This window comes from Danio rerio, chromosome 20, assembly GCF_049306965.1.
Source record: "Danio rerio strain Tuebingen ecotype United States chromosome 20, GRCz12tu, whole genome shotgun sequence".
Classification (NCBI taxonomy): domain Eukaryota; kingdom Metazoa; phylum Chordata; class Actinopteri; order Cypriniformes; family Danionidae; genus Danio; species Danio rerio.
Window position 1 is genome coordinate 9,548,726 of NC_133195.1, and position 26,035 is coordinate 9,574,760.

Consider the following 26,035-nt stretch of genomic DNA (forward strand, 5'->3'; position numbering starts at 1 on the left):
TTTTTTAAAATAAACAGGAAACCTTTTGTTTTGGTAGGGAAGTCCTTGACAATTTTGTGCTAAGATACAGAGCGAAGCACTTCTCATTCATTTCTTTGGTCTCCTAAACAAGAGACTGACTGTTTCACAGAGAGTCAGTAAATGTCATAGTGATAGGTTAAAAAGGCACTCTCGATCTGAGTCACGGACTTTTCCATCTTTCAGATTCTAGATCAGATTAAATCTCTGGCTAAATGAGGAACCAAACCAGGCACAGGTGAACATAATCAGTTAACCTTACACATGTACAATCACGATCAGTAAATGTTTCTTTAACATTTTATAATTTAAATTTTGTATGATGGCTGTGGTTGAGCTAAAGATGTGCATAGTGCTTGTCACAAAATAAAACTTATCTGTTTCTAATCAAATACTGCTTGTTTTCTGTTGCACACTGGTTTCCATGGGGGACGGCAATAATATGTTACACATAATATGGTAATGTGCGTTATTCACAACACATAGTCATAGTTCAACTAAAACATTTACACAATTGTTCGTCAAGTTTAACAGCCACTTAAAGAAGTTGATGAATGAACGGGTTGTAAATCCAGCAGCTCTAATCACTCAAGAGAACATTTATCACCCATGATAGATCAACTAATATTGTCATTATTACGCTGTTTAAATTATGAAATACCGTTACTGCACATATTTGAAAATCTAAATATTGGACATTTCACAATAAAATTATAATTAAATTAATTAAAGATGAAAAACAATACATGATTAAAACATTCAGTGCAAAGTGATACTATTTTAAATAATTACACATAAAAAATAATTAAAAAAAACTTGTGCTGGAGAGTCAGTTTAAGCATGTAAAACTTATTCTGGGAAAGGGTTGAAGCCCCCAATCAAAACATCTTTATCTAGTGCTATAAATATGTTAGATTTAAAATCAACTAACAATATAATATGCTTAAATCAACAACAATCTGACATTTAAAAAATATAAGTATAAGCAATATAAGCAATAAATAAATTAAAATATCTCACTTTTGCCAAAAAACATGCACTGTTTTGATAAAATCACTTTGTGTTTTAGCTTGTTATCTTCCCTGGAATACATTTTTCAACGGCTTTAGAATTTTACTCTGATTTAGTTTAATTTAACCCGTACACATTCACAATCACACCGGTGTGATCAGTAAATGTTGCAGTAACATTTTCTAAATGAAACTTTCTATGATGGTTGTGATAAACTTTTCTGTGTTTCTAATCAAACAATACTTGTTTTCGGTTGCACGCTGATGTCTATGGGAAACGGCAATAATATGTTCCACATAATCTAGCCATGTGTGCTATTCACAACACATACATAGTTTACTCACAGCAATATCTTAATTCGGAATATGCATTGTATCTGGAAACAGATGAAACACCATTTTAAGATAAAGTCACTTTCTCTTCTCTCATTGCTAAGATGGGACTTTTACGCAATAGAAGGAAATGGGTGCACATACTTTAAGTAGATCTTTTTGCTGATGGAAATCTAGCTTCATTTAAAAAATTACAGCAGAAATTTTAATTCTCTCAGAATCTTTTTTTTTTTTTTTCAGATTTTTACAGATTAGGAATTACATACTTGCCCATTTGTCTTCAATGGACAGTACATCTCCTTCAGTCATTGACAAATGCCTAGAATGGTGTAATGTTAGTAAAAAAAAGCATTATCAATAATTTATAAACAACTACATTTTGGGGAAATTTGGGAGGAAATTTGGCAATTAGGTTTATAGGATATTAATAAACACTCTATTAATTCTAGACATTGCCTTATTCAATTTAAAATAATTCATAGGTTACATTATTCAAAGAAAAAATTACATAGAATCTTCCAAAATATTTCACCTCTTTGTGACAAATGTTATTCATCAGATGCGGATCCATCTCACAGCTTTATTTTTTGTTCTAAGATACAGAGTAATTGTAATGACATTTTTGAAGTTGCAACTACAACTGGATCCAATGCTTTTAATTCTGAGATTCTCTAAACGAACTCATTTGTTGTCAAATACACAACATAAATTGCTCTCATACTGCTTAACTACTGCCAAGAAACTACTGCTATGGTTTAGGGAAAAAAGGAATCCCCTACATGTAAACTGTAGCTTGGAGAAATTGCCTCATTTGGAGCGAATTAGATACTATTTGAAAAGAAAACTTGAACAATTTGACAAAATTTCAAACCTTTTATCTGTTACCTTGAAAAAAACCCTCTCATAATAATGCATAATTTCTGTAATATTTTAATATGCTCTATCATCATACTCTGTTGTTCAAACAGGTCTTTGTAACAAGTTTGCTTGTCATTTGGGTGTTTCTTTTTTATTTTATTTATTTATTTTTTTCATTTGCTTTTCCTATGTTATATATATATATATATGGACAAAATATGTAAACAGAATTATTTTCCTTTTGAATCTGTGTTTTCAATAAAACTTATTTGTCAAGAAAACATTTACTCAATTGTTCTCCTAGTTTAACAGCCACTTGAACAAGTTGATGAATCAAAGGGTTGGAAATCCAGCTGCTCTAATCTCTCAACTGCCCATCACCTGTAATAGATCAACTAATATGGTCATTATCACATTGTTTAAATTATGAAATAATATAAATATTGGACATTGGACACAATAGCTGAAAAACAATGCATGATTAAAACATACAGTGTGAAGTGATGCCATTTTAAGTAATTACACATTAAAAAACTTGTGCTGGTGGGTCAGTTTAAGCACTTAAAACTTACGTGATAAAGCCCCTATGTAGTCAAACCATTTTTGTCTTCTTTACCTCAGACTTAAGATTAACTAAAATCTAATATGCTTCAAAACAACGACAAATTGACATTTAAAAGATATAACCATGAAAAAAAAAGTAAAATCTCTCACTTTTACCGATAAAGATGAACTATTTTGATGAAATCATGCTGTGTTTCATCCTTCCTGGAGTAAGTTTTTTAACAGCTTTAGAACTTTATGTATTCTGATTTAGTTTCCATGGCAACTGGCAACACATCAATTTAAGAAGAGTAGCCGATTTTACATTCTGATTTGAAATTCTGGCAGTTCTGTATCAGTTACATCCTAAAGTCTGAACATCTAAATCCTATGTAGGCGGTACTCCCAGGGGCACAGAAATAGAAATCCCACATTGGACCATACTGCTCAAAGGGTTAAAGTTATACAGGGGATATTAGGAGGAGAAACTGTTAGCATTACTTTCATACAGTGTCTGTCATATGTGGTTTTACTAAACTCAGCTGTTCTAGGCTGTAAAATACACAAAGAGCTATTGGCTATTTGTAAAAAGGAGAGTGGCTGGCTATTTAATATATATATATATATATCTTCTGTGTTTCTAATCAAACAATACTTGTTTTCGGTTGCTCGCTGATGTCTATGGGAGACGGCAATAAAATGTTCCACATAATCTAGCCATGTGTGCTATTCACAACACATACATAGTTTACTCACTGCAATATCTTAATTCGGATTATGCATTGTATCTGGAAACAGATGAAACACCATTTTAAGATAAAGTCACTTTCTCTTCTCTCATTGCTAAGATGGGACTTTTACGCAATAGAAGGAAATGGGTGCACATACTTTAGGTAGATCTTTTTGCTGATGGAAATCTAGCTTCATTTAAGAAATTACAGCAGAAATTTTAATTCTCTCAGAATCTTTTTTCTTTTTTTATCCAGATTTTTACAGATTAGGAATTACATACATGCCCACTTGTCTTCAATGGACAGTACATCCCCTTCAGTCATTGACAAATGCCTAGTTACATCCTACATCCTAAAGTCTGAACATCTAAATCCTATGTAGGCGGTACTCCCAGGGGCACAGAAATAGAAATCCCACATTGGACCATACTGCTCAAAGGGTTAAAGTTATACAGGGGATATTAGGAGGAGAAACTGTTAGCATTACTTTCATACAGTGTCTGTCATATGTGGTTTTACTAAACTCAGCTGTTCTAGGCTGTAAAATACACAAAGAGCTATTGGCTATTTGTAAAAAGGAGAGTGGCTGGCTATTTAATATATATATATATCTTCTGTGTTCCTAATCAAACAATACTTGTTTTTGGTTATATATATATATATATATATATATATATATATATATATATATATATATATATATATATATATATATATATATATATATATATATATGACTCAGTTGGAATTTCTGTGTGGAGTTTGCATGTTCTCCCTGTGTTCGCGTGGGTTTCCTCCGGGGGCTCCTGTTTCCCCCACAGTCCAAAGACATGCGGTACAGGTGAATTGGGTAGGCTAAGTTGTCCGTAGTGTTTGAGTGTGTGTGTGAATGTGTGAGTGGATGTTTCCCAAAGATGGGTTGCAGGCAACTGGAAGGGCAACCGCTGCGTAAAAATGTGCTGTATAAGTTGGCAGTTCATTCCACTGTGGCAACCCCGGATTAATAAAGGGACTAAGCCAACAAGAAAACTAATGAATGAATGAATGAATGAATGAATGACATCAAGGAATTTACTTCCTTTTTACACTAATAATATTTATAGGGACATATTAGAGAACATACAGTTCTGTGCACAACACCAAATAAATGTTATAAAACAACTTAAACCCAGCCAAAGTCTCTTTAAGCAAGTCACTCTGTGGCCATCTTTGAAATGCCTCTCAGGCAGTATGATTGGGCATTCTGTCTGAATGGGGAAACATCAAACTCTCCAAAGCTGTTTGCCAACCTCATTTATGGTCGGTCTGCATATTATCATACTCTGAATAATGCCTCGTCTGTTGTGTTGGTCTTCTAAGAAATTCCCAACTTGGTCCTGATGGTGAATCTCCTTCAGAATTGATGGTGACTCTTTGTTTACAAGTTTGTGGGCGTTTAGGTAGTTCCTGCTGTTATCTGATGTGCCTTTGACAGGACGAACTGTACCTTGCGTTCGTTTCATACAAATTACAAAACCAGAAAACATTCATTTTCAAGTGTAGTGTGTAGTGTGGTCATTTAAAAGTACACTGCATAAAATACTTTTCTTGCTTAGATTTTTTGTCTTGTTTCTAGTCTAAATATCTAAAATTTCTTATATCAAGAGGAATTTTCTAGACAAGCAAAACATATCGTCTTGCTTTGAGAAAAAAATATGCCAATATTAAGTGAGTTTTTCCTTAAAACAAGCAAAATAATCTGCCAATGGGGTGAGCAAATTAATCTTGTTTTTTCTTTTGACTTAAGATTATATTGCTTACCCCATTGGCAGATTATTTTGCTTGTCTTAAGAAAAAACCCACTTAATATAAACATATTATATCTTAAAACAAGACAATATGTTTAGCTTGTCTAGAAAATTCCTCTTGATTTAGGAATTTTTTGATATTTAGACTAGAAACAAGACAAAAAATCTAAGTAAAAGCATTTTTGCAGTGTAGCGATTTCAAGCTTTATGGGGATGCATTTCTTATTTATGTGAAGCAAGTATTCGCTAAGACTCCTGTGTTTTTGTTGCCCACATAAACTGTCATGAAAGCACACGTCTGGTTTGAGCTTCTCTCCTGGAGAATCGTCAGTCTATAGCGATCAATGATTGGCTCCTGTACTAGTAGGCAGGGCTTCATTAGCCATATTGACTGTTACACTTTTCCCCATTCAAAACTATACGAGTGACACGTCTTGTGTATTCTTTTTGACCCAGCTAACAGGCAATGTTCTAAGAACATTTAGTAAAATTAGAATTCTTAGAAATCTTTAGAATCATTAGAATCTTGTAAATTTCTAATCTTTAAAAGTTAGAACATAATGTCAATGAAATGTTGTTTTTGGAACTTTCTTGCAATGTTGATAGAAAAATTTTCTTAGAACCATTTTCTTGGAACATCTAAAGTACGCTATATGTTCTTAAAGCATGTTTTCATAATACTGATAAAAAAAAACATTCTTAGAAGATTGCTATAACGAGCCGATTCAAATGTTATCACTTGATTGAACAGACATTATCAGTGGTTATCAGCTGATGGATAGAGACCTCCTGCCTCTACTGGTAGGCTCAGAAGGCTGCTATCATCCATCAACATGGTTATCAGCTATAGATCACATACAGCTGCAGCCGGAAGTTAACGAGAATTATTTATATTATTGATTACCCATTAATTGTGTTTTATAAATGTCTATCCCAAGCTCAAACCAAACTGTCATAGTAATGTTAAAACAGAACTGGATCTGGAGTCTTGTTTATTATCTGATTAACCATGTGGATGAATGATAACCATTTCCGGCCCTTATCTATAACCACTGATAGCGCCCATTCAATCGAGTGATGACGTTCGAAGCGGGTGCTTTAACATGGAGAGAAGGTTTTTTAAAAACATTTTATATACTGTTCTGAGAACAGTAATACATGAGACTGAAATTCTGTGAAAATGTTTTGAATAATGTTATTAAAACCAAAAAATATCATTAATACATCGTTTAAAGAATTACATCACTTAAAAAATAACAAAAGAACATTCAAATAACATTCGATAACTCAATTGAATGTGAAAAGAGAAAGTTTTTAGTTTCTAAAACTCCTGAAATATATAGACTGGGGTACATATTTCCAATGGAATTACACATTTGGTAACAGGATTGCAACAATTACAGACCTCCCAGCAAATGTATAGAATAAACTAGCTCATCTAAGTTAGATCGACAATGCTGCTCTGAATTTTAAGCACCTACATCTCAAACTTTATAAAAGTTTCAGGTCTTGGTTGGAGCCCTATTAGCAGAGAGTGTCATGAGTGTGCGGTATAAATATTCCCCGAGCCTCGGCGCTCTATAGATTAACTTGGCACGTCTCACACATAAGGCTCTGCATGTGAATGTTCTTTTGATGAAGTCGCAAGCTGTCTCATTGCGTTCCCACCTTAATTCATCTCGTTGCTTGCGAAATCACCTGTGTGCGGGACCTCCAGTCATAGCGAAACATCAGTACAGTGCCATCGGCCTAGAGAGGTTAATTATGCCTGTCGCCGTGCTCCAGTTTCATGCATGAAGCTTCAAGTTGGATGACACGTCCTTAATTTGCTGTCGCTGTTATTTTGTAATGTGATTTCGAGCACCATCCGCCACTCTCTTTGCTCTGTTGGCAGGATCTCCAGCGGTCTGTCAGGGCTGCAAGGGAAAAATAACCTCAGACTCGAGCAGGAATAAGTGGACCCCCCTGTTAGGGAGCAGAGAGTTAACACACAAACCTTCATGAGAGGTGGCCTACTGCGAAAAACCATGAAAAAGATATACATCGGGAAAACGGCCCTTAAAACCTCTCGAAATGGTTGTAAACATCAGAAAAAGAGGTAAGGTGCTCTCTTAACCCCGTCGTCCGCCCACCACCGTCATCTCATCCACCATGTGCATCTCCGTCGAGTGCTGAACCCATGATTTTGTAACTGATTGGTCAATCATGAGTGCCGCCGCTGCAAGTGTTGACCAATGAATGTGCTATTGGACTCACTACATAATCATCTGCTCTCCAATGCACTTGTGACTATGGAAGTGTTATTGGTTTGCTAAATGAGGCTGTTTGAAGAAATTAGCAAACTAATACATGAGCCAAACACTTGTCGATAGGCAACAAGTGGAAGCAATTACGTGCTGTCATATAGAGACTATCAGCAGTGTAGAGATCTTTTCTCATTGTGTTTGTTCTTATATGGCAATTTGATATGTGGAAAGACACTTGAGAGAGTTTATTTGTTGCTTTATAATGTATCTCGATACGGTTTCAAGGCGGTAAATTGGTGTATTTGCTCAGAATATAGCCAATTATGAGGTAAAGCTTAATAGACTCTTTTCATAGTTCCATGTTTGCCAGCATTGGAAGTTGTGGTAAACTTGGGGAACCGTAATTGGACGATTTGCTCTGTTAACTAAACAAAAACTCCAGGATAGTTTTTATGATTTTAAAAATTGTGTGGGGATAATATTGGTCAATTTACTGTCCCACCCATAGACGCTTCATTAGAAACACTTTGCACTTGCAATTTGATGCAAAAATGATAGAACACAAAGAATAGATTTACAAATGATTGAAATAAATTAAATAATTTTTTGAGGATTTAAGATGATGACGGCTGTTCAATGCATCATCACTGTATTGTGAAAAGGTATCTATTGAGTTAATATGAAGCCAGACTGGTTTTAAATATAATACTTTTACAAAATATAACTAAAACATCCACAACTCAATTCACATTTACAAAATCCAATATGTAAGATCAAAATTCAAATTCATAAATACACAAATCCAGTTTGTAAACTCAAAATACAAAGTCAAAAATACACAAATCCAATTCGCAAATTCAAAACACGATACAAAAATAAGCAAACCCAATTCAAAACACAATTGATAAATACACAAATCCAGTTAGTAAATTCAAAACACAATTCAAAAATACACAAGTCTAACTTGTAAGTTTAAAACTCGATTCAAAAATACACAAATCTAACATGTAAATTCAAAAAACAAGCTATAAATACACAAATCCAGTTTGTAAACTAAAAAAAACAAGTAAAAATACACAAATCCAGTTTGTAAACAAAAAAACAAGTCAAAAATACACAAATCTAATTCGTAAATTCGAAACATGATACATAAATGCAAAAAAACAATTTGTAAATTCGAAACATGATTCTAAAATATACAAATATAATTCGTAATTTCAAAAAAACAATTCATAAAATACACAAATTCAGTTTGTAAACTCAAAATGCAAGTCAAAAAAACACAAATTCAATTTGCAAATTCAATATACGATTCAAAAATACACAATTCTAACACGTAAATTCAAAACACGGTTGATTAATACACAAATCCAGTTTGTAAATTCAAAACGCGTTTCAAAAATACACAAGTATAAAACGTAAATTCTAAAACCAATTCATAAATACACAAATCCAGTATGTAAACTCAAAATACAAGTCAAAAATACACAAGTCCAATTCGTAAAATTCAAAACACGATTCATAAATACAAAATCCAGTTTGTAAATTCAAAACACGATTCCAAAATACGCGTAAATTCAAAATCCATTTCATAATATATACAAATCCAGTTCATTTAGCTAAAATATTTATTTTTACTTCACAAATTGTGTTGCATTTATGAAATTTGTTTTGAATATACAAACTAGATTTTGTAAATGTGAATTCTGCTATGCATGTATGAATTTTATTTAATAAATTTATTATTTTTGAGACTGATCTGGCTCCATAAGTTAAGTGTTCTAACTTAAAGTGTTGTAATGTGTGTTTTTGTGTGTGTTTTTATTACACTTTATAAAACTATTCATTGAAGAAAAAATGACTTGCCTGTTTGCGGTTTTAGCTGTTCTGACATCCATATTTTGATTAAACACTAATCTCGCTACATTCATTCATTCATTCATTCATTCATTCATTCATTCATTCATTCATATGTTACCTTGTTCTTGCTGGAAACTGATGACAATTAAATTTGAAAATTCATTCTGGTTAATTCTCATCTACATTTCCACATGTGAAAGTAAATGTCCAATAAACAATATTTTTATACAAATTCAGCTAAAAAAAAATAAAAAATTGACAATTTGTCTCTTAATTTGACTTATTTAATTAAAATATTTATTATAATTTATTTATATACACTACCTGATAAAAGGCTTGTTGTTGATCTCAGTTGTAAGAGCAACAAATAATAACTTGACTTCTAGTTGATCATTTGGAAAAGTGGCAAAGGTAGATTTGCATTCCAGTCATCACAAATACTGCAGAAGACCTATTGGAATTCGTATGGACTCAAGATTCTTACAGAATTAGTCAAGTTTGGTGAAGGAAAAAATCATGGTTTGGGGTTACATTTAGTATGGGGGCATGTGAAAGATCTGCAAAGTGGATGGCAACATCAACAGCCTGACGTATCAAGACATTTGTGCTGCCCATCACATTACAAACCACAGGAGAGGGCAAATTCTTCAGCAGGACAGCGCTCCTTCTCATACTTCAGCCTCTATATCAAAGTTCCTGAAAGCAAAGAAGGTCAAGGTTCTCTAATAAACTGCTTTACTTAATGAAAATTCATCTTACTTTTAACTCAAAGCAAATTCCAAAAACTGTACTTGGTGGTATCAGTATCTTAGATAAAAAAAAATGTAAAAACTTCCATATTAGAAAATGTCTAATTCAAAATAGTAGTTGTTTCCCGAAAGCCATTTTGAAATGGGAAAAAAAAAAAAAAAATTCTTTACCTTTTATAGATGATATTTGGTCAACAAGTAATAAGTTTTTACCCCCAAATAAGGTAAAATAAACTCATTTCAAAATATTACACAGGTATTATCCCTGCAATATATTTATTAATAAAATTAAAACTGATATTTCACCATAATGTTCTTTTTGTAACACTGAGCCTGAAAGTCTTGTACACCTTTTTTGTACTTTTCTGATTATTTTTGTAATTTTCTGATGATTTTTGGAAACAGGTTTCAGGGTTGATTTTGATTCATTTAGCAAAATAATTAATTTTGACGAATGCATGATTCTTTTTTTTTTTTTTTTTTTTGAATTGTAAAACTGGCTATGATACACTCGATAAGGCATTGAAGTTGATAATTTTTTTTTTTATGGGGAAGTTTCACATACAAAAGGCAAAAGTAATGTCTATTACTCCCTCCTTAAATTTTTTTCTGCAAAGATTTAAAAATATTTTATAATTCTTTAACCTCAATTCCAAGAAACAAGAAAGCTATAAAAACCTCTCTAATAATGAAAAAATAAATCTGTAAAATCTTATAATTTAAATATGATGGATCCCCTCATAGATATGTTACACTTTTTTGATTAATGCATGTTCTGCATCACTAAGTTTTGTATGACTGTTACATATGTTATCATATAATCCAGTATGCTTGTCAGTTATATGCTTCAATAAAAAAATAAATAATAATAAATAATAAAAAAGGTGCTACAGGACTGGCCAGCCCAGTCACCAAACATGAACTTTATTGAGCATGTCTAAGCAAAGTCAGACCTTACTGTCTTAATTAAACAATAATAAATCAAGGCATGATCATATTTTATATTGGTAAAATAAGCTAAATCTGGAGGTCTTTGTCTTTCATATAAGCCACTTCTGATACCAAATGATCAACTACAAGTCATTATTTGTTATTCTTAAAACTTGGATGGGCAACAAGGCTTTTGTCAGGTAGTGTATAATACAATTCATAATAGAATAGTATAATTTTGAAAGTGGAATCCAGCTGTCAGGCTTAATGTTAACTTAACGCCATGATGATTGTGTATTGTGACAGCACAAGTGACATTTGTGTGTGAATCTCTTTGTGTGTGTGTTCTGCTGCACGTGTGGCCTCATAACAACTAGCATGTGTTATCTTGCCTGTATGCTGACTTTTAAATCCACGTGTGCATCGATTACCAGTACAACATTTCAGATTTGTAGCATTCTCATTGGTCCAAACACGTGTCTGATAAGACTCAGTTTGTGGAGTTGAATGGGCCAGCTCTATCAGCAGCCAGGAAAGTCATTTACGTTCTCCACACATGTGTCCATCAATACCAGACCATTATCAGCCCTCAGCGGCTCTCTCGCGTACCATAAAAAGCAGCGTTTGGTTCCATCCATCTCTCTCACCCCATCCCCGCCTGTGTGCTTGATCTATAAATAGACCGTCTCTCTACATGGCATTGGTCATGTGACTACGGATCAATGTGGGAAACGGGGAAAATGAGTGTTGGGGATTAAAAAGGTCAGTGAGAATGATTTATCAAAACACCGTTGAGTGTGTTCGGATTACACTAAATATGACTGGCTTGTTGTTTGACAGTTATCGATTATGCCGAAGCAAAATATAATATGCTGAGATTCATCCTCAGCGAACGTTCAATCAAAACAGTTGTTTTTGTTGTCACATTCCCATTATTGATCCAAAGTCTCTGTCTGATCTATGAAGATAGATCGAGGTGTGTTTTGGTCATATGAAGTGAATGTAATGGTCTGTCTGCAGCTCTCTGCAGGAGCAGAAGGAGGACCTGCGCAAGCGTCTCTCTTACACCACTCATAAGCTGGAGCTGTTGGAGCGGGAGTTCGACTCTACAAGGCAGTACCTGGAAACAGAGCTGCGCAGAGCTCAGGAGGAGCTCGACAAGTTTACAGACAAATTACGCCGGTAAGAAGAGTGCTCACAATAGAGTTTTGCATCCACATATGGTTACTAACTGAGCAATTTAACAAACAGGATAATGGACCTGAAATCTTCTACAGCCCAATTCCCATTCTTATGTTATGGAAAAGGACATACATTTTTCATGCAAAACAGTGCAGTGCACTCTCAGAATTTTACTTTTAGGGTAGCAATGTGAACATTTAAGGTACAAAAGTATATCTTTTGAAAAGGTACTACCCCAGTTACTGATTTTGTATTTATTTTTCGAGTGTATGTACTGTAAAATCCCCAATTTGCAGTGCTAAATGGAAATTAAACAAAGTGCTTTGGCATTGTTTTGAGCAAAGTGTCTGAAAAAGGTTATTCCAGGTTGCTTCTACCATTAGTTTATTGCAAATTAGACATGAAGGCCTTTTTGAACCTATAACTACTGTCATCCCAGGAACTGGGAATTAAATTACCTCCACTGCAGTGTACAGAGGTAAGAATTTCGGTAACACTTTATCAGTGCTGGGGAGTAACTAGTTACATGTAACGGCGTTACATAATTTAATAACAAAACAAATGTAACAGTAATTCATTGCAGTTACTAAGAAAAAATTGTAATTAAATTACAGTTACTTATGAAAATGTTTAAGATTATTAATGGGGTTACATCTTAAAATATAAAAATTCTGGGATATGTTGAATTAATCGGTTGCTTTGCCTGTTTTTGATATGCACGATGCCTTCTGCTAAGGCCATTCATATACTTTTGATTGGTTTTCCGGTTTGAATTTGCGGCACTCCACGTCTATCAATTACGTCGTTAATCCTCTTTGCCATCGCTACAAGTAGTCACGCTACTAGCTATGCTATTAATTAAATTGTTTTTCAGTAGCAAAGTTATTTTATTAGTCAAGTAGCGGAGTAGCTTTCACACAAGCTAGATTTAACATTCACGGATCAATAAGTGACAGCACCGATATTCACAGAGCTGTGAGGCCGGTGTCTAGCTGATGAAAGTAAATCCTTATGATGGCAAGAATGATGATTTTTTTCTTCTACCTGTTTTTCGGGGGTCTAAAACTCTGGTTAGTGAAGTCGCCAACCAGTTAGGCTAACACGAGAAATTTGCTTGATGGAAAGATGACTGAGGGAGAGGAGGTCAATATATGTAGTTTACTATAGTAAAGGCTAAAGCATACTATGGTAATGAATATTAGTTCACGATAGTTACCAATGATACTATGTTGTGTAATTCATTAAAATATCCATTAGAAATTTAAAAGCAATCAATAAGTAATCGGATGTAATCAGTTACTTTACTTTTATAAAGTAATTGAAAAGGTACAGTAGTTATTACATTTTAAATAGGGTAATTTTAATCTGTAATCGATTACTTTCCAAAGTAACCTCCCTAACATATGCACTTTATTTTTGATGGTCCCTATTGAACATTTTGTTGATTAAAAGTTGCATTGCAACTACATGTATTAGTAAACTGTCTGCTTAATATTCGCTGATACTATAAGAAACTTTGCAAGTGCATGTCAACTTACACTAACCCTAACCCCAACCTAACAGTCTACTTATAATCTAATGAGATTTAGTTGGCATGTAGATGCAATGTAACTTAAATTCAACAAAATTCTTTTTCAAGAGTTCACACTTAGCTGATGATTGTTTATAAAGCTTGTTTGGCATGCTGTCCCGGGAGAGAGTCCTGAGCTCATAAGATCCTCGAGCCCAGGGCTCCCTCCCGTTTGCAAGGCGAGAGGGGAGTTTAAGCTCAGGTAGATCTCGAGAACTTCCCTGCTGTAGTAGCTACTGAACAGATAGAGATTGCTCTTAAGAGATACTGTAACCATTTACAAGAAGCATGTCTATGATGCCGATTTGGATTAGTCAATTAACTTAGGTTGCATGTTTTTGGATGGTGGGAGGAAACCGGAGAACCTGGGGGAAACCCACATAAGCACAGGGAGAATGTTAGGTAAGGACTAGAACCAGTGACTTTGTTGCTGTGAGGCAAAAGTGCTAACCACTGCGCCACCATGCCACTCATTTAGGAAAGGAGGAGAAGTAGGGGTTATAGGGGAGATTCTTCAAAACGAAGATGGCTGTTATATGGAACTTGGGGTACTTATAGTGGTTTAGGAATCGTCTGATTGGTGAATCATAAATTGAATAATGCGGGGCCGGCTGCAAGCAATCATAAGCATGTGATCTTCTTGAAATTAGATTAGTTTTTTAAATAAACTTCACAAAGGGACCATCAAAATAAAGTGATGCCAGAATTTCGGCGCTGAAATATCCCACTTCGAACTCAAAATGTTCCAGTTTGTCTTCACAGTCATGTTTTCATCACATGACATTCGAACATTTTATTACATTTCTTGTTATTGTGCCTATCATGCCTAAAACAAAAATGATTTTCTAGCTGTTCTTTGAATACAGCTAATTAACAACCAAAATAACATTCCATATTGCACTAATATCATCTCAGAAATAGATTTTTTAGCGGGTTTCCCACTCATTTTGTACTATAAACATACTAAAAATGTTTATTTATATGTTTTACAGTATGTGTAACTGCATTAATCTTACAGAAGCAGAACTAGCTGTCAGTGATATAAAATAACAGGATTCTGCTCCGAGTTCACAAGTTGGCATTCTTGATATTATTTATAAGTAGAAAGCAGGAAAATCCCAATTCTGTGCTGTCTGGATTGTAGCACAAGAGTAGGCTCAACACAATGAAAAATGACTTCAGTTTACATTGTTTGGGCAAATGCATGCCATGAAACAGTGGCACAGTGTTTTAAAGTGCTACAAGACATGAAAATACAAAAAGCTAACATGTGCTCATTTTCAAACCACCTTTGCACTTTTAAAATTAAAGTACTGGAATTAGTGGTTAGAATAACAATCTTTATCTTGCACAAAACATTTCCAGTGCACAGGTTTTTGTTGTGTTAAATTATTTTCAGCGCTAATTAACATAAGCCATTTGTTTTGTTCACTGTAATAATAGAAGAAGGAAGCGGAGAACCGACGCAGTTTCAAATTATTAATAATAACAGATTAAACAAAAACAAAGGTCAAACTGAAAGCAACAGTCAAATAATAGGTCCGGGCCCAGTCCTCTCTCAACTAGCACTGGCATATCTCCTCCTTTTAGCAAAAACAAAGGTCAAACTGAAAGCAACAGTCAAATAATAGGTCCGGGCCCAGTCCTCTCTCAACTAGCACTGGCATATCTCCTCCTTTTAGCTTCCAGGCCTCCTCTGTGAGACTCGAGGCAGATGATGCCTACAGATGTCTCTGATTCACTCATCACATTGACCTTTTAAGAACTGTTCACTAAAATTATGCACTGAAATTATACACTGAAAAAAAGTGCTTCTTTATAGCTCATTTCCACTGACTGGTATACTACAGTAAGATTTGGGTTGGTATGGGTCACCTTTTTCAGGCTTGCATTTCCACTACCAAGGGTACCTTTTTGGTGGGCGGGGTGTAGGCTATGACAAAGTTTCAGTCAACGTCATTTTCGCTTGAGAAAATGTCTACAGTAAAGCTGTACGGGTAGCACTTCTCACAAAACAGATGCTTTATACACAAATACTTCTGTATAAATGTTTATTACTAACTTTTCTATGAACCTGATTTGATTGTAACTGCAGATCAATGACATTAGCCTACTGTAACGTCTGTAATTATATTAAATAAATAAATAAATAGATAAATGCAACATATATTCAATTCAATTCAGCTTTATTTGTATAGCGCTTTTACGATGTAGATTGTGTCAAAGCAGCTTCACGTAAATGGTCATAGTAACTGGATCAGGGTAGTTCAGTTTTTAGTGTTTAAGTTCAGTTTAGCTCAGTTTGAAATCATTACTAAGAGTCCAAACAATGAAGAGCAAATTCATCGATGCGTAGCTTTACAGATCCTGAACCATGCAAGCCAGTGGCGACAGCGGAGAGGGAAAAAAAACTTTACCAATAGAAGAGTGAAGAAAAAAAACCTTGAGATAACCAGACTCAGTTCGGCATGACCATTTTAATTTATCCGCTGGTCAGAAGTCTTGTGCAGAGCTGCAGTCTCAGCAGTGGAGGCTGGAAGCTATGAACACATACAGCTCCTTACAGTCTCTGATATGTTACCAACTACAGAAGAACTACACACAACATACATTTAGTCCTTATTAGGTTCAAAAATACAAAAAACAGCCTACGGTCAGATCAAACCTCTCATCTGTGTCTTTAATCTTCAGCAGCACATGTAGCCTCTGTTAGAGTCATTCCATCATTCTGAGTTCATAATAATCTAAAACGTGATGATAATAGTTAAACATGGCAGTTTGTTCACGTTTGCTGAAAAAATAATGTGCTCCTTTTTTTCCGGCTTCTCCTTTGTTTTTTCGTGGGTCACTCTTGCGTTTGTCAGTTTCTGACAGGGTTGGGTTTCAAAAGCACGTCAGTAACCAAGCGCACGTTATTACCATCAGCTCAAGAAGTTCGTTATTTCATATATAGACGCCTGGCGAGTGCAAGCAAAAAAGCGAAACTGCTCGGGCTTCAGACTGGCTTGTAAAAAACTAAGGGGCACAGGGTAAATTTGCTCTTCTTTTTGGATTTGAGGCTGTTCATCAAGATGACGACAAGGTTTGTTTGTTTCTTTTACGGCCATAAAAGCGCACCAAACCGAACCGTACCACTCAGGGGAAACAGGCCACTAAAAACCCCAAAATGGTTCTTCAATGCGCAAAACCTGTTTTAGATCCTTAATTTTTAAAGGGTTCGTTCACTTAAACATAACAATTCTGTTATTAATTACTCACCCTCAAGTCATTCCATTTGCCTGAGACTATCTTTCATCTTCAGAACACAATTTATGATATTATAAGAGGGTTTTTTTAGTTGTTCTGTATCTTTAGTCGCGGGTAAAGGGATCCACAAAACTAATGCATGCATACACAGTTGTAGAACATTCATTCATAAATATATAATACACAGAAGTTACAGATAGTTCTGCCGGCTCTCTCTTTCCGCTCCCCACTTAGACTCAGAACTTTGCATGTCCCTCCTGCGCATTTCTTTTTTTCTTTTTTTTATTTAAACCCAGGTTCTGCAGGTTGCAATGTTGCTAATTTTGCTAGCCAATCTTAAGTATTGTAATCAAGTGTTTTGGTTCAATTTGGAATTTCCCCAACCAGCGCAGAGCTTGGGGAACCAGAGTATTCCGGCTGCGTCCGAAACTGCATACTTCCATACTATATAGTACGCTAAAATCAATATGAGAGCTGAGTAGTATGTCAGAATTCATAGAATATCAGTATGCGAGAAGTACCCGGATGACTTACTACTTCCGGCGAGATTCTGGAATGCGCATCCCAAGCATACTGTGCTATCCCATGGTGCCACATGAGAGAATTCATGAATGGGAGGGAAGCAACACAACTGACGCAGGTAGGTCACGTGACCATGATAAAATGACGGATGTAGTACGTCCGAATTCCATTCATACTTTTCACATTCATACTGTATAGAACGTACTTTTCTAATGATTTCGGAGTTTCGGACACAGCCTTGCCTCCCCTCCCACGCATTTGCATTTCTTCCCATCATTACGCTCTTGCGCCAGTTCAAGCAACCACCACCATAATATTTACAGAAATTAATTGTACATTAATGCATCTCACAATATTTTAGATGGAATCAGAGAGCTCTCTTAACCCTCCTTAAACAGCGGAGGTCCCATGAACATTCCAGAAAAGGAACTAAAAACGTTGCCAAACATTCCATGTGACTTCAGTTGAACACACACACACAAACACACAGAAAACGGTAAAAATGACAATGTCCTCCACATCAGTGTGTGTGTTTACTATTGCCAATGTGACGTTTGTGTGTTGCGCTTCTTACTCTAAAAGCAATATGTTGTACTACTCATAGTAAACACACACACTCATAATGCACTGGATAAACTGATTTACTGATCTAAGTCATATATTGGATGAGAGACCACATGGGAAAGCTAGGTTGCTGCCGGAAGTGGTGTTAGTGAGGCCAGCAGGGGGCGCCCAACCTGCGGTCTGTGTGGGTCCTAATGCCCCAGTATAGTAACGGGGACGCTATACTGCTCAGTGAGCGCCGTCTTTCGGATGAGACGTTTAACCGAGGTCCCGACTCTATGGTCGTTAAAAATTCCAGGATGTCCTTCGAAAAGAGTAGGGGTTTAACCCCGGCATCCTGGCCAAATCTGCCCACTGGCCTCTGTCTATCATGGCCTCCTAACCATCCCCATATTCAATTGGCTTCAACACTGTCTCCTCTGTGTGGTCTGGCGCAAAATGGCTGCCGTCACGTCATCCAGGTGGATGCTGCACGCTGGTGGTGGATGAGGAGATCCCCCCATTGTGTAAAGCACTTTGAGTGCCCAGAAAAGCGCTATATAAATGTAAGGAATTATTATTATTATTATTAATTATATTTATATTTATTTTATTTTGTGCTCTTGGAGCTTGGAAATATTACAGTTAGACCAATAAAGTCACATGGAATGTTTTGGGTTGCTTTTGTGGACTTCTGGTTGTTGTCTATAAGGGAAGAGGTATTTTTTTAACAATTCATTTTACTCTGAAGATAAACAAATGTCTCAGGGTTTTGAAACAACACGAGGGAGAGAAATTAATAGCAGAACTTTCATTATTGGGTGAACTAATCCTTTAAGAGTGTGTCTGTGGTGTTCTGTTCTTTGCAAAGCCTTGATGATATGAACTACAAGCTGTTGTTAGTAATTTTATCTCTTAGCCATCCTAAAATACTGCCAGAAATTACATACATCATTTTACAACTGATCATAGGATAAAATAGTGCAAGTAATTAGGCAAAACATTATCACATCCCTCAGAAAAACATTCGGAAAATGATCAAATTTGGTGTATGGAAGTGTTTCTGAAGTGGAGATTTAAGGGTCAGCACAAGAGACAAATAGATATAAATAAATACATATGAATAACCCCTAAAAGTGTATTTTGGATTTTTTCTTTCAATTAGACTGAAAATAAAACTCTCCATGAAAGCCAAATGCCACAGATCTATAAATTGGCAGTTAACTGAAAAACTGAACTTTTTAGCTAGAAAAACTGTTAACTTTTTAGTTTAAGTGGTGAGCGAAATAATTTCCTCTCCCATAACTTCAAGTGTTTTGAAGCAGGTTTCTCTTACATGTTACATTAAACAAAAAAGTACTGTATGTCTGAATTTCTCTTTTTGATAAAAAATAGGGGGGAAAAGCCAGATTACCTTCTACTTCTTTTATGTTACCTGCAATGTGTGAAATCGACACTGCTCGCTGCAGAGCCACTTGAGCTTCAGCAAGGGGGAGCTTGAGCTCCAACTTCTCCATCACCCAGTGACATCACTTGTAGAAGTGAAAGGAAGGAGGAGCTAGAGCTTAAGCTCCCCCTTGCTGGAGCTCTGCAGTGAGCACCACTTGGTGAAATCCGGATTAGAATGCCTAAAATTGAACGTCAAAGTATGAAGTGCTTGCTACTTTATACATTGCCTAGGTATTCTATACAATTCAGTGTTCCCGTGCGGCAAAGTATGTAACTAATCTACCCCTGCCATTTTTCTCACCGCTGACGCTGGTGGTGGCGCTTGGGTCGTTGTTTGATGATGGTGATTAAAGCAGGTGTGTTGAATGTTATTATTAGACAAGCGTATTACTGGTACAAGATTCCACAACCACATCACAGACAATATTGCCATAATTCTTCTCATGATGTCAGTGTATGTTATACAGCTGAGATTCTTCACTAATTCATGAAATATAAACGTACTAGACCAAAGTGTCAAAATATTAAGTGTTTTTGTGTGAAAGAGGAAAATGAAGTACAATTCTTAGTGCCATTCCAGTCTTACCTATATAGGTGTACTGTAATGAATACTTCAGTTCTGCTGTCATTGTTTTTCCGGTAAGAACATCATGTGCTTTATTCCATATTTCTTCCACTTTAAAATACGCAATGATCAATAAAGGTTTTCATTATGCTCTTTTGACACTGTACCTAAATGAAACTATGCCTAAAACCATCAGGCATAATATACATTTCCTAGGCATTCCATACAATACTGGAATTTCATACATTGCCAATAACATGTACATTTCTGAGGTGCACATTTAATGGATACTTTAGTGCCCACTGGAGAGTTTCTGTTATTGGCTGTAAAGCAATGCAACTAGACCATGTGTCTAATAGCAACAGTACATTTGTGTAAAAAACCATCATTCTTGTTCTCAGAGCTCTGGCTAAATTCACGATTCTGTGCTAACCTGAGAATTGTTTTTTGACAAATGAAGAGTTCAGATCCAAAAACCATCTGAAGTTTTCTTCTAAAATTAGTATTTGTCTCATACTCCTATGTTTATGCTCATTTATTTCATTTTGAAATTAACAAAAATGACTTATTCTTTGTCATAAAAGTAAAAAGACTAAACTCACACAAAATCCTTTCAAGAGTTCACACTTAGATATTGCTTGATGCTTTTTGCAGGTTTGGCAAGCTGTCCCAGGAGATAACCCTGAGCTCGGAGATAATTAAGCCCAGGGTTTCCACCTGATCAATTAGGATGTAAGGGGTTCAGAGATCAGGTAGTTCTCATTCTTTCTTCTCTAGAAAGAATGAAAAGGAGGAGATGGGGTGGAAGGGGGGGGATTCTTCCCAAATAAAGATAAGGCAGTAGTGTAAAATCGGTCTATTTATTATAGGCTTGGATTAATCTCATTGTATTATTGCTGATAATTAATTAGAGACATGCGTAATCAGTCAAATCATGTGCTTGAGTTAGTAAAACTTCACTGAAATAATTGCAGATGTGGGACCTAAACTCAAAATTGTGGGTGAAAAGTCAGAATTGTTCAAATTGTTATATAAATTCAGTACAAAAGAAGTCACGATAACTTGAACAGGCTTTCGAAAACATTTACTGAATATAATATTTTCTCACCCTTAATCTATTTGAAAACAGAAAAAAAAATTAGGCATTGTAGTGTCACATTATGTCTTTTGTTTGTTTTTACTTTGGAAAAAATATGCACAACTGTTGAAATAAAACATTGACAAGGTCTTTTTTCCACAGTGCAATGGGTCTTAGGCAATTTTACAGTTTTTACAGTACACACAAAATCTTCTCTTGTCATGCAATTTCTAAAACATCTCACTCAAAATGCAAAACTACACCTCAAATCTCCAAAACTAGAAGCTGTTTCTCAGCCTTGAACTCAGTTTTCAATAGCATAAAACACTTTTTACATAAACTCTACACACAACTCTCTACCTAAAACACACAAATCTAAGAGGATTTCACTTGATTTCCTTTTCCAAACACAACCAGTCAAAATGTTACACTTATTCACCATATCAAACACAAACACACGGCTCAAATGTGGAAACCCCTAATTTGTTAACTGATCACTAATCAATTACTGCTTTACTCTAGTAAAGGCCTATAAATAGAACAAAGGCTGTTCTGGTCCAAAAACAAACAAACGAACAAATCAAACTAAACTGGTTTTCCACCCATCCACTATTTGTAGTTTTGAATCTACCCCATATTCACTTTTTCTGAATTCTAAATGCTAAATTTCTCTAGAAATGAATTGAGAAATTCTTCTCAGCCTGGCTCTGTAAAGTGTATGATGGCCAACCCTATATATACACAGTGTTTACATGGTATATCCAAACATTTACTATTGTGAAAGAAGTGTTTGCCATTTGATGCAAATGCTTCATGGCTTTTGTCTTTTGCAGTTTTGAGAGTTGTATGTAAAGTTTTGAAAAAAAGAAGACATTGTTTTGATAATGTGTGTGAGCAGTTGGAAAAAAACTGTAAAAAGAAACTTGCATGGTAATGCACTTCAAAAAGTACTATTGTTTGAAAAACAAGGCACTATATCCTCCTGAGACCCCGCCCATTGACTTGTGTCCTCTGTAGTTGACATTGCGTTTTCATGAATTTTCTTTGAATTTTTTTAGCTACTATGTCACATCCTGTTGTACTGTTCAGAGGACATCCTGGGCTTTCTAGTGATATGACATTTGATTGGCTAGCATGCTAGAAGCCGCTTCTTACACTGCATCCAAAATGGCCGACATACAAAAACAGCACATTTAATGGAAAGGAGAGAGGCATGTAAAATTCAGCTTTTTAAATGTTTTTTTACTATTATTATTACATATATATTTGTTTATTGAAGTGTCAGGAACAATACATTCAGCTTTCAAAACTGTTAACTTGTTTGTGTTTTAAAATATCATCCTTTTTTAAATGTCCACTATAGTGGACACCAGGACCATCTTAATGTAGTTAATGACTGCATGTTGTGGCAGGCAGAACTGAAGCAGAGAGGATTCTTTATAAAATAGTTGGGGGAGACACTGATTTAAGCTGCGGTCACACTGGGCTTTTTCTCCCATAGATTTCCATTCATACGCACATAAATGCGTCAGACCGGAAACGCAGGGTCATGCGTCAAGTTTCACAGGTTGCTGCGGTGTAAAGTTCTAGCTTGGTGAACTCTGACCTGCGAAATCGCATCAACTGACTGCGTGAGACCAATAGAGGTTCAAAACATGACCTCTGTGGACAGAAATTGAAAACATGGAGCAATCGCTCGCTTTTTTAAATGTCTTTAATCCCGCCCCTTTTCGCAGCGCCGCACAACAGAATATCGCATGCTCAAACTCTAATGTGAGTGTAGCTTCAGAGTCGGACAATCAGACAATTAGAGGATTAAAGACAATTAGAGACTGACAATCAGTTTTAAATCGCTTTTAAGTTCAATTTGTTTTTGGTTAACATCACTTTTTTTGTTTTTATTTTTATTGAGTTCGGCTCTCTTTCAGACTAATCAGGAATTTCAATACAAAAGGGAAAAATGGCTTTTGTTTTTGTTACATTAATGTTTTATTAATATCCCTTTACAGCCATATCCTGTACAGTTTTGTTGTCTGAGTGGCGGTCGTTTCAAACTAAAATGGTCTTGTGGTCCACTACAGTGGATATGCTGTAAAATTAAAAATTAAATGTAAAAACTCTAGAATTTTTTTTTCACCCAAAGGATGTAGGAAATCTGAAAACAAAAAACAAAAAAAAAAAAAACATTTTGTTTGGGTCTCAGGAGAATATAACATTGTGTACTGTTTTAAATGAATAGTATGCAAATGTTTCACTTGTGCCTTTTGTGGATGATGCCAGGTGTGTAGGAGTCAGTAGTACAGTTATAGCTTGCCCATGTGTTGGGCTTCTCAAACCATTGTATATATGTGTATTAAGCATGAGTTTTGAATTGATATCACAACAGAAGCCATAATAAAATGTGGAAGATGAACAGGTGCGCTGGCAAGAGTTTTGGCAGCAGACTTTAAAAAAGCAGCTTTATCTAACAGATGTCTAAGCAAACAAGGAAGCCGTTTAAGACCTTTCTGTACACGCTGGATCTGAAGCAAGACGTTTTGTTCATGTGTTTCCCACAGAATACAGAGCAGTTACTCAGCACTGCAGAGGATCAACCAGGACTTAGAGGATAAAATCCACCGAAATGTGAGTGCGCACTTTGGCAATACACTTGAAAATAAAAAAAATAAGGTGCACATGCACCCCTTTTTATTTTGATGTGCGAATGGTTTTGTTCACATGTGTTTACGAATACTCATCTCGCTCTTTAAGTGTTTTCCCTTCTAAATGGGATTTCAGGAGAAAGTGTTTACGCCGCTGTCCACATATGTGTGTGCGTGCGTGTTTTTATAATGTGACAGATTGGTGAAAGTGTTAAACATGTACAATAGCGCTGAATTCACTAAGAGTCTATTTGAATATCAATACAGTGCCACTGGTGCGCTTGACGTTAATTATAGTCCATTACAACAAGCCCGTCCGCCTTCATGTGACAGTGTGATAGTGAGTCTATTATACGCCGCAAATCTGCATCACAGCCTGTTTGTTAATTTGAAGTCGCAAACAATTAAATTATAATTAGCCTGCCTGCCGCAGTACATTGCGTGACCATTACATGTCTGTATTAGGAGCTTACTACTAGTAGGCTATGTGAAAGTAAACAGGCTTTTTTAAGCAACAGGTTGCGTCCATTATGACGTCAATGATGACACTGAAGGTTATGGGTGCAGGTATGAAAGGAAAATGATCTGATATCAGCCTTCTTTTGATATTTCTTTGAGTAGGCCTATTAATTCCCATCTGACACAGGAGAATGCTACTGTAGAATGGCTTAAAGTCCGCTGAAAGCATTTCCTAAAAAGATTTGTGAAGGCTTTGTTGAAGCGTCATGAGCCAAAATCAACCTACAATCTATGAGGAGAATCAATCATATAATAAAGTTTCATTTTAAGCAAAGTACATGAAAATCCAAAATAATATTACAGTAATTAACAGCTTTAAGCAAGGAAACAACTCATTCAAATTAAAGAATTGTGTAAGACAAACAAATTAAAAGTTATTCTTTAAGTTGTTCATTTATTGATTTTCTTTCAGCTTAGTTCCTTTATTCATTAGAGGGTAACCACAGCGGAATGAACCGCCAACCTATCAAGCATATGTTTTACACAACGGATGCCCTTCCAGCCAGAAATGGCACAAACTTACCTGGCGCTCTAGGCAAATGACTAACGTGCCACTCTCACCGTGTTTATGCCGCCTTTTACGAGTTTAAATTTACGAGTTAGATTTGTGTAGTTTTGAATCGTGTTTTAAGTTTACGAATTGACTTTTTAGTATTTCTAAATCGTGTTTTTAATTTTACGAATTTGATTTGTGTATTTTTAAATCATGTTTTTAATTTTACGAATTGGATTTGTGTATTTTTAAATCGTGTTTTTAATTTTACGAATTGGATTTGTGTATTTTTAAGTCTTGTTTTTAATTTTATGAATTGGATTTGTGTATTTTTAAATCGTGTTTTTAATTTTACGAATTAGATTTGTGTATTTTTGAATCGTGTTTTGAATTTATGAATTGGATTTGTCTATTTACACATTGTGTTTTAATCTTACATACTGGATTTTGTAAATGTGAATAGTATAGAGGATGTATAAATTACATTTTGTGTAAATGTATTATATTTGAGACTTATCTGGATCCCTAATTATATATGTGCGGGCGCAGTCATTTGAATCTTTTTTGGCTCAAGACTTCCGGTCTCATTCACTTAAATTAGTTTGTAGAAATTAAAAACAGCTCGTCATGCTGCTTGATGTTGCAAGCTAATATTTTTTTTATAATCTCCTACTTAGTCTGCATAGTCATGATCACACTTGTTTGTGAAGACCATTTTCTGTCGATTATTATTTCTAGTCCTTTCTCCTATAGGCAACGCAAAAACGAGCACACTTCCGTATCACAGAATAAGGTCAATACATCAGGGATGCAACAGAGTGTGACATGGATAAAAAGCTCATCACCTTCATGAACACTGGCCTCATTCTGACACTGAGAATTGTTGAATAAAGTCATTATTATTTATTTATTGTGCACAGAAAAGTATTCTCTTAACTTTGCCAAATTCAGATTGAACAACTGAAGACAAATGGTCGGTTTTTGGACTTTGAAGGAGTAGGGAGTCTATGGAGGTCGAGGTCTCAGGGGTTTGGAATGACATGAAGAACAGAATTTTCATTCTTGTATGAACTAAATCTTTAATTAGCAAATAATAATAATAATAATAATAATAATAATCTTTGTTGTTTTTTGCTAAAGAGAAGAAATTATATATATATA

The 26,035-nt window shown here is 35.3% G+C and overlaps 1 protein-coding gene across 3 annotated transcripts in view; it reads left to right on the top strand.

Annotated features, from left to right (window-relative positions):
* si:dkey-174m14.3 overlaps positions 1-26,035 on the top strand; it is an 84,527-nt gene that overhangs the window by 47,685 nt on the left and 10,807 nt on the right. For 2 of the 3 annotated variants that reach the window (XM_068215510.2, NM_001045010.1), the window contains 2 exons: positions 12,086-12,247; positions 23,779-23,845. In XM_068215510.2, coding sequence (XP_068071611.1) covers positions 12,086-12,247; positions 23,779-23,845 — 229 coding nt within the window. Of the gene's footprint in view, positions 1-7,174; positions 7,379-12,085; positions 12,248-23,778; positions 23,846-26,035 lie in introns of those variants that run through there. The other variant, XM_073932865.1, reaches the window with a different exon arrangement.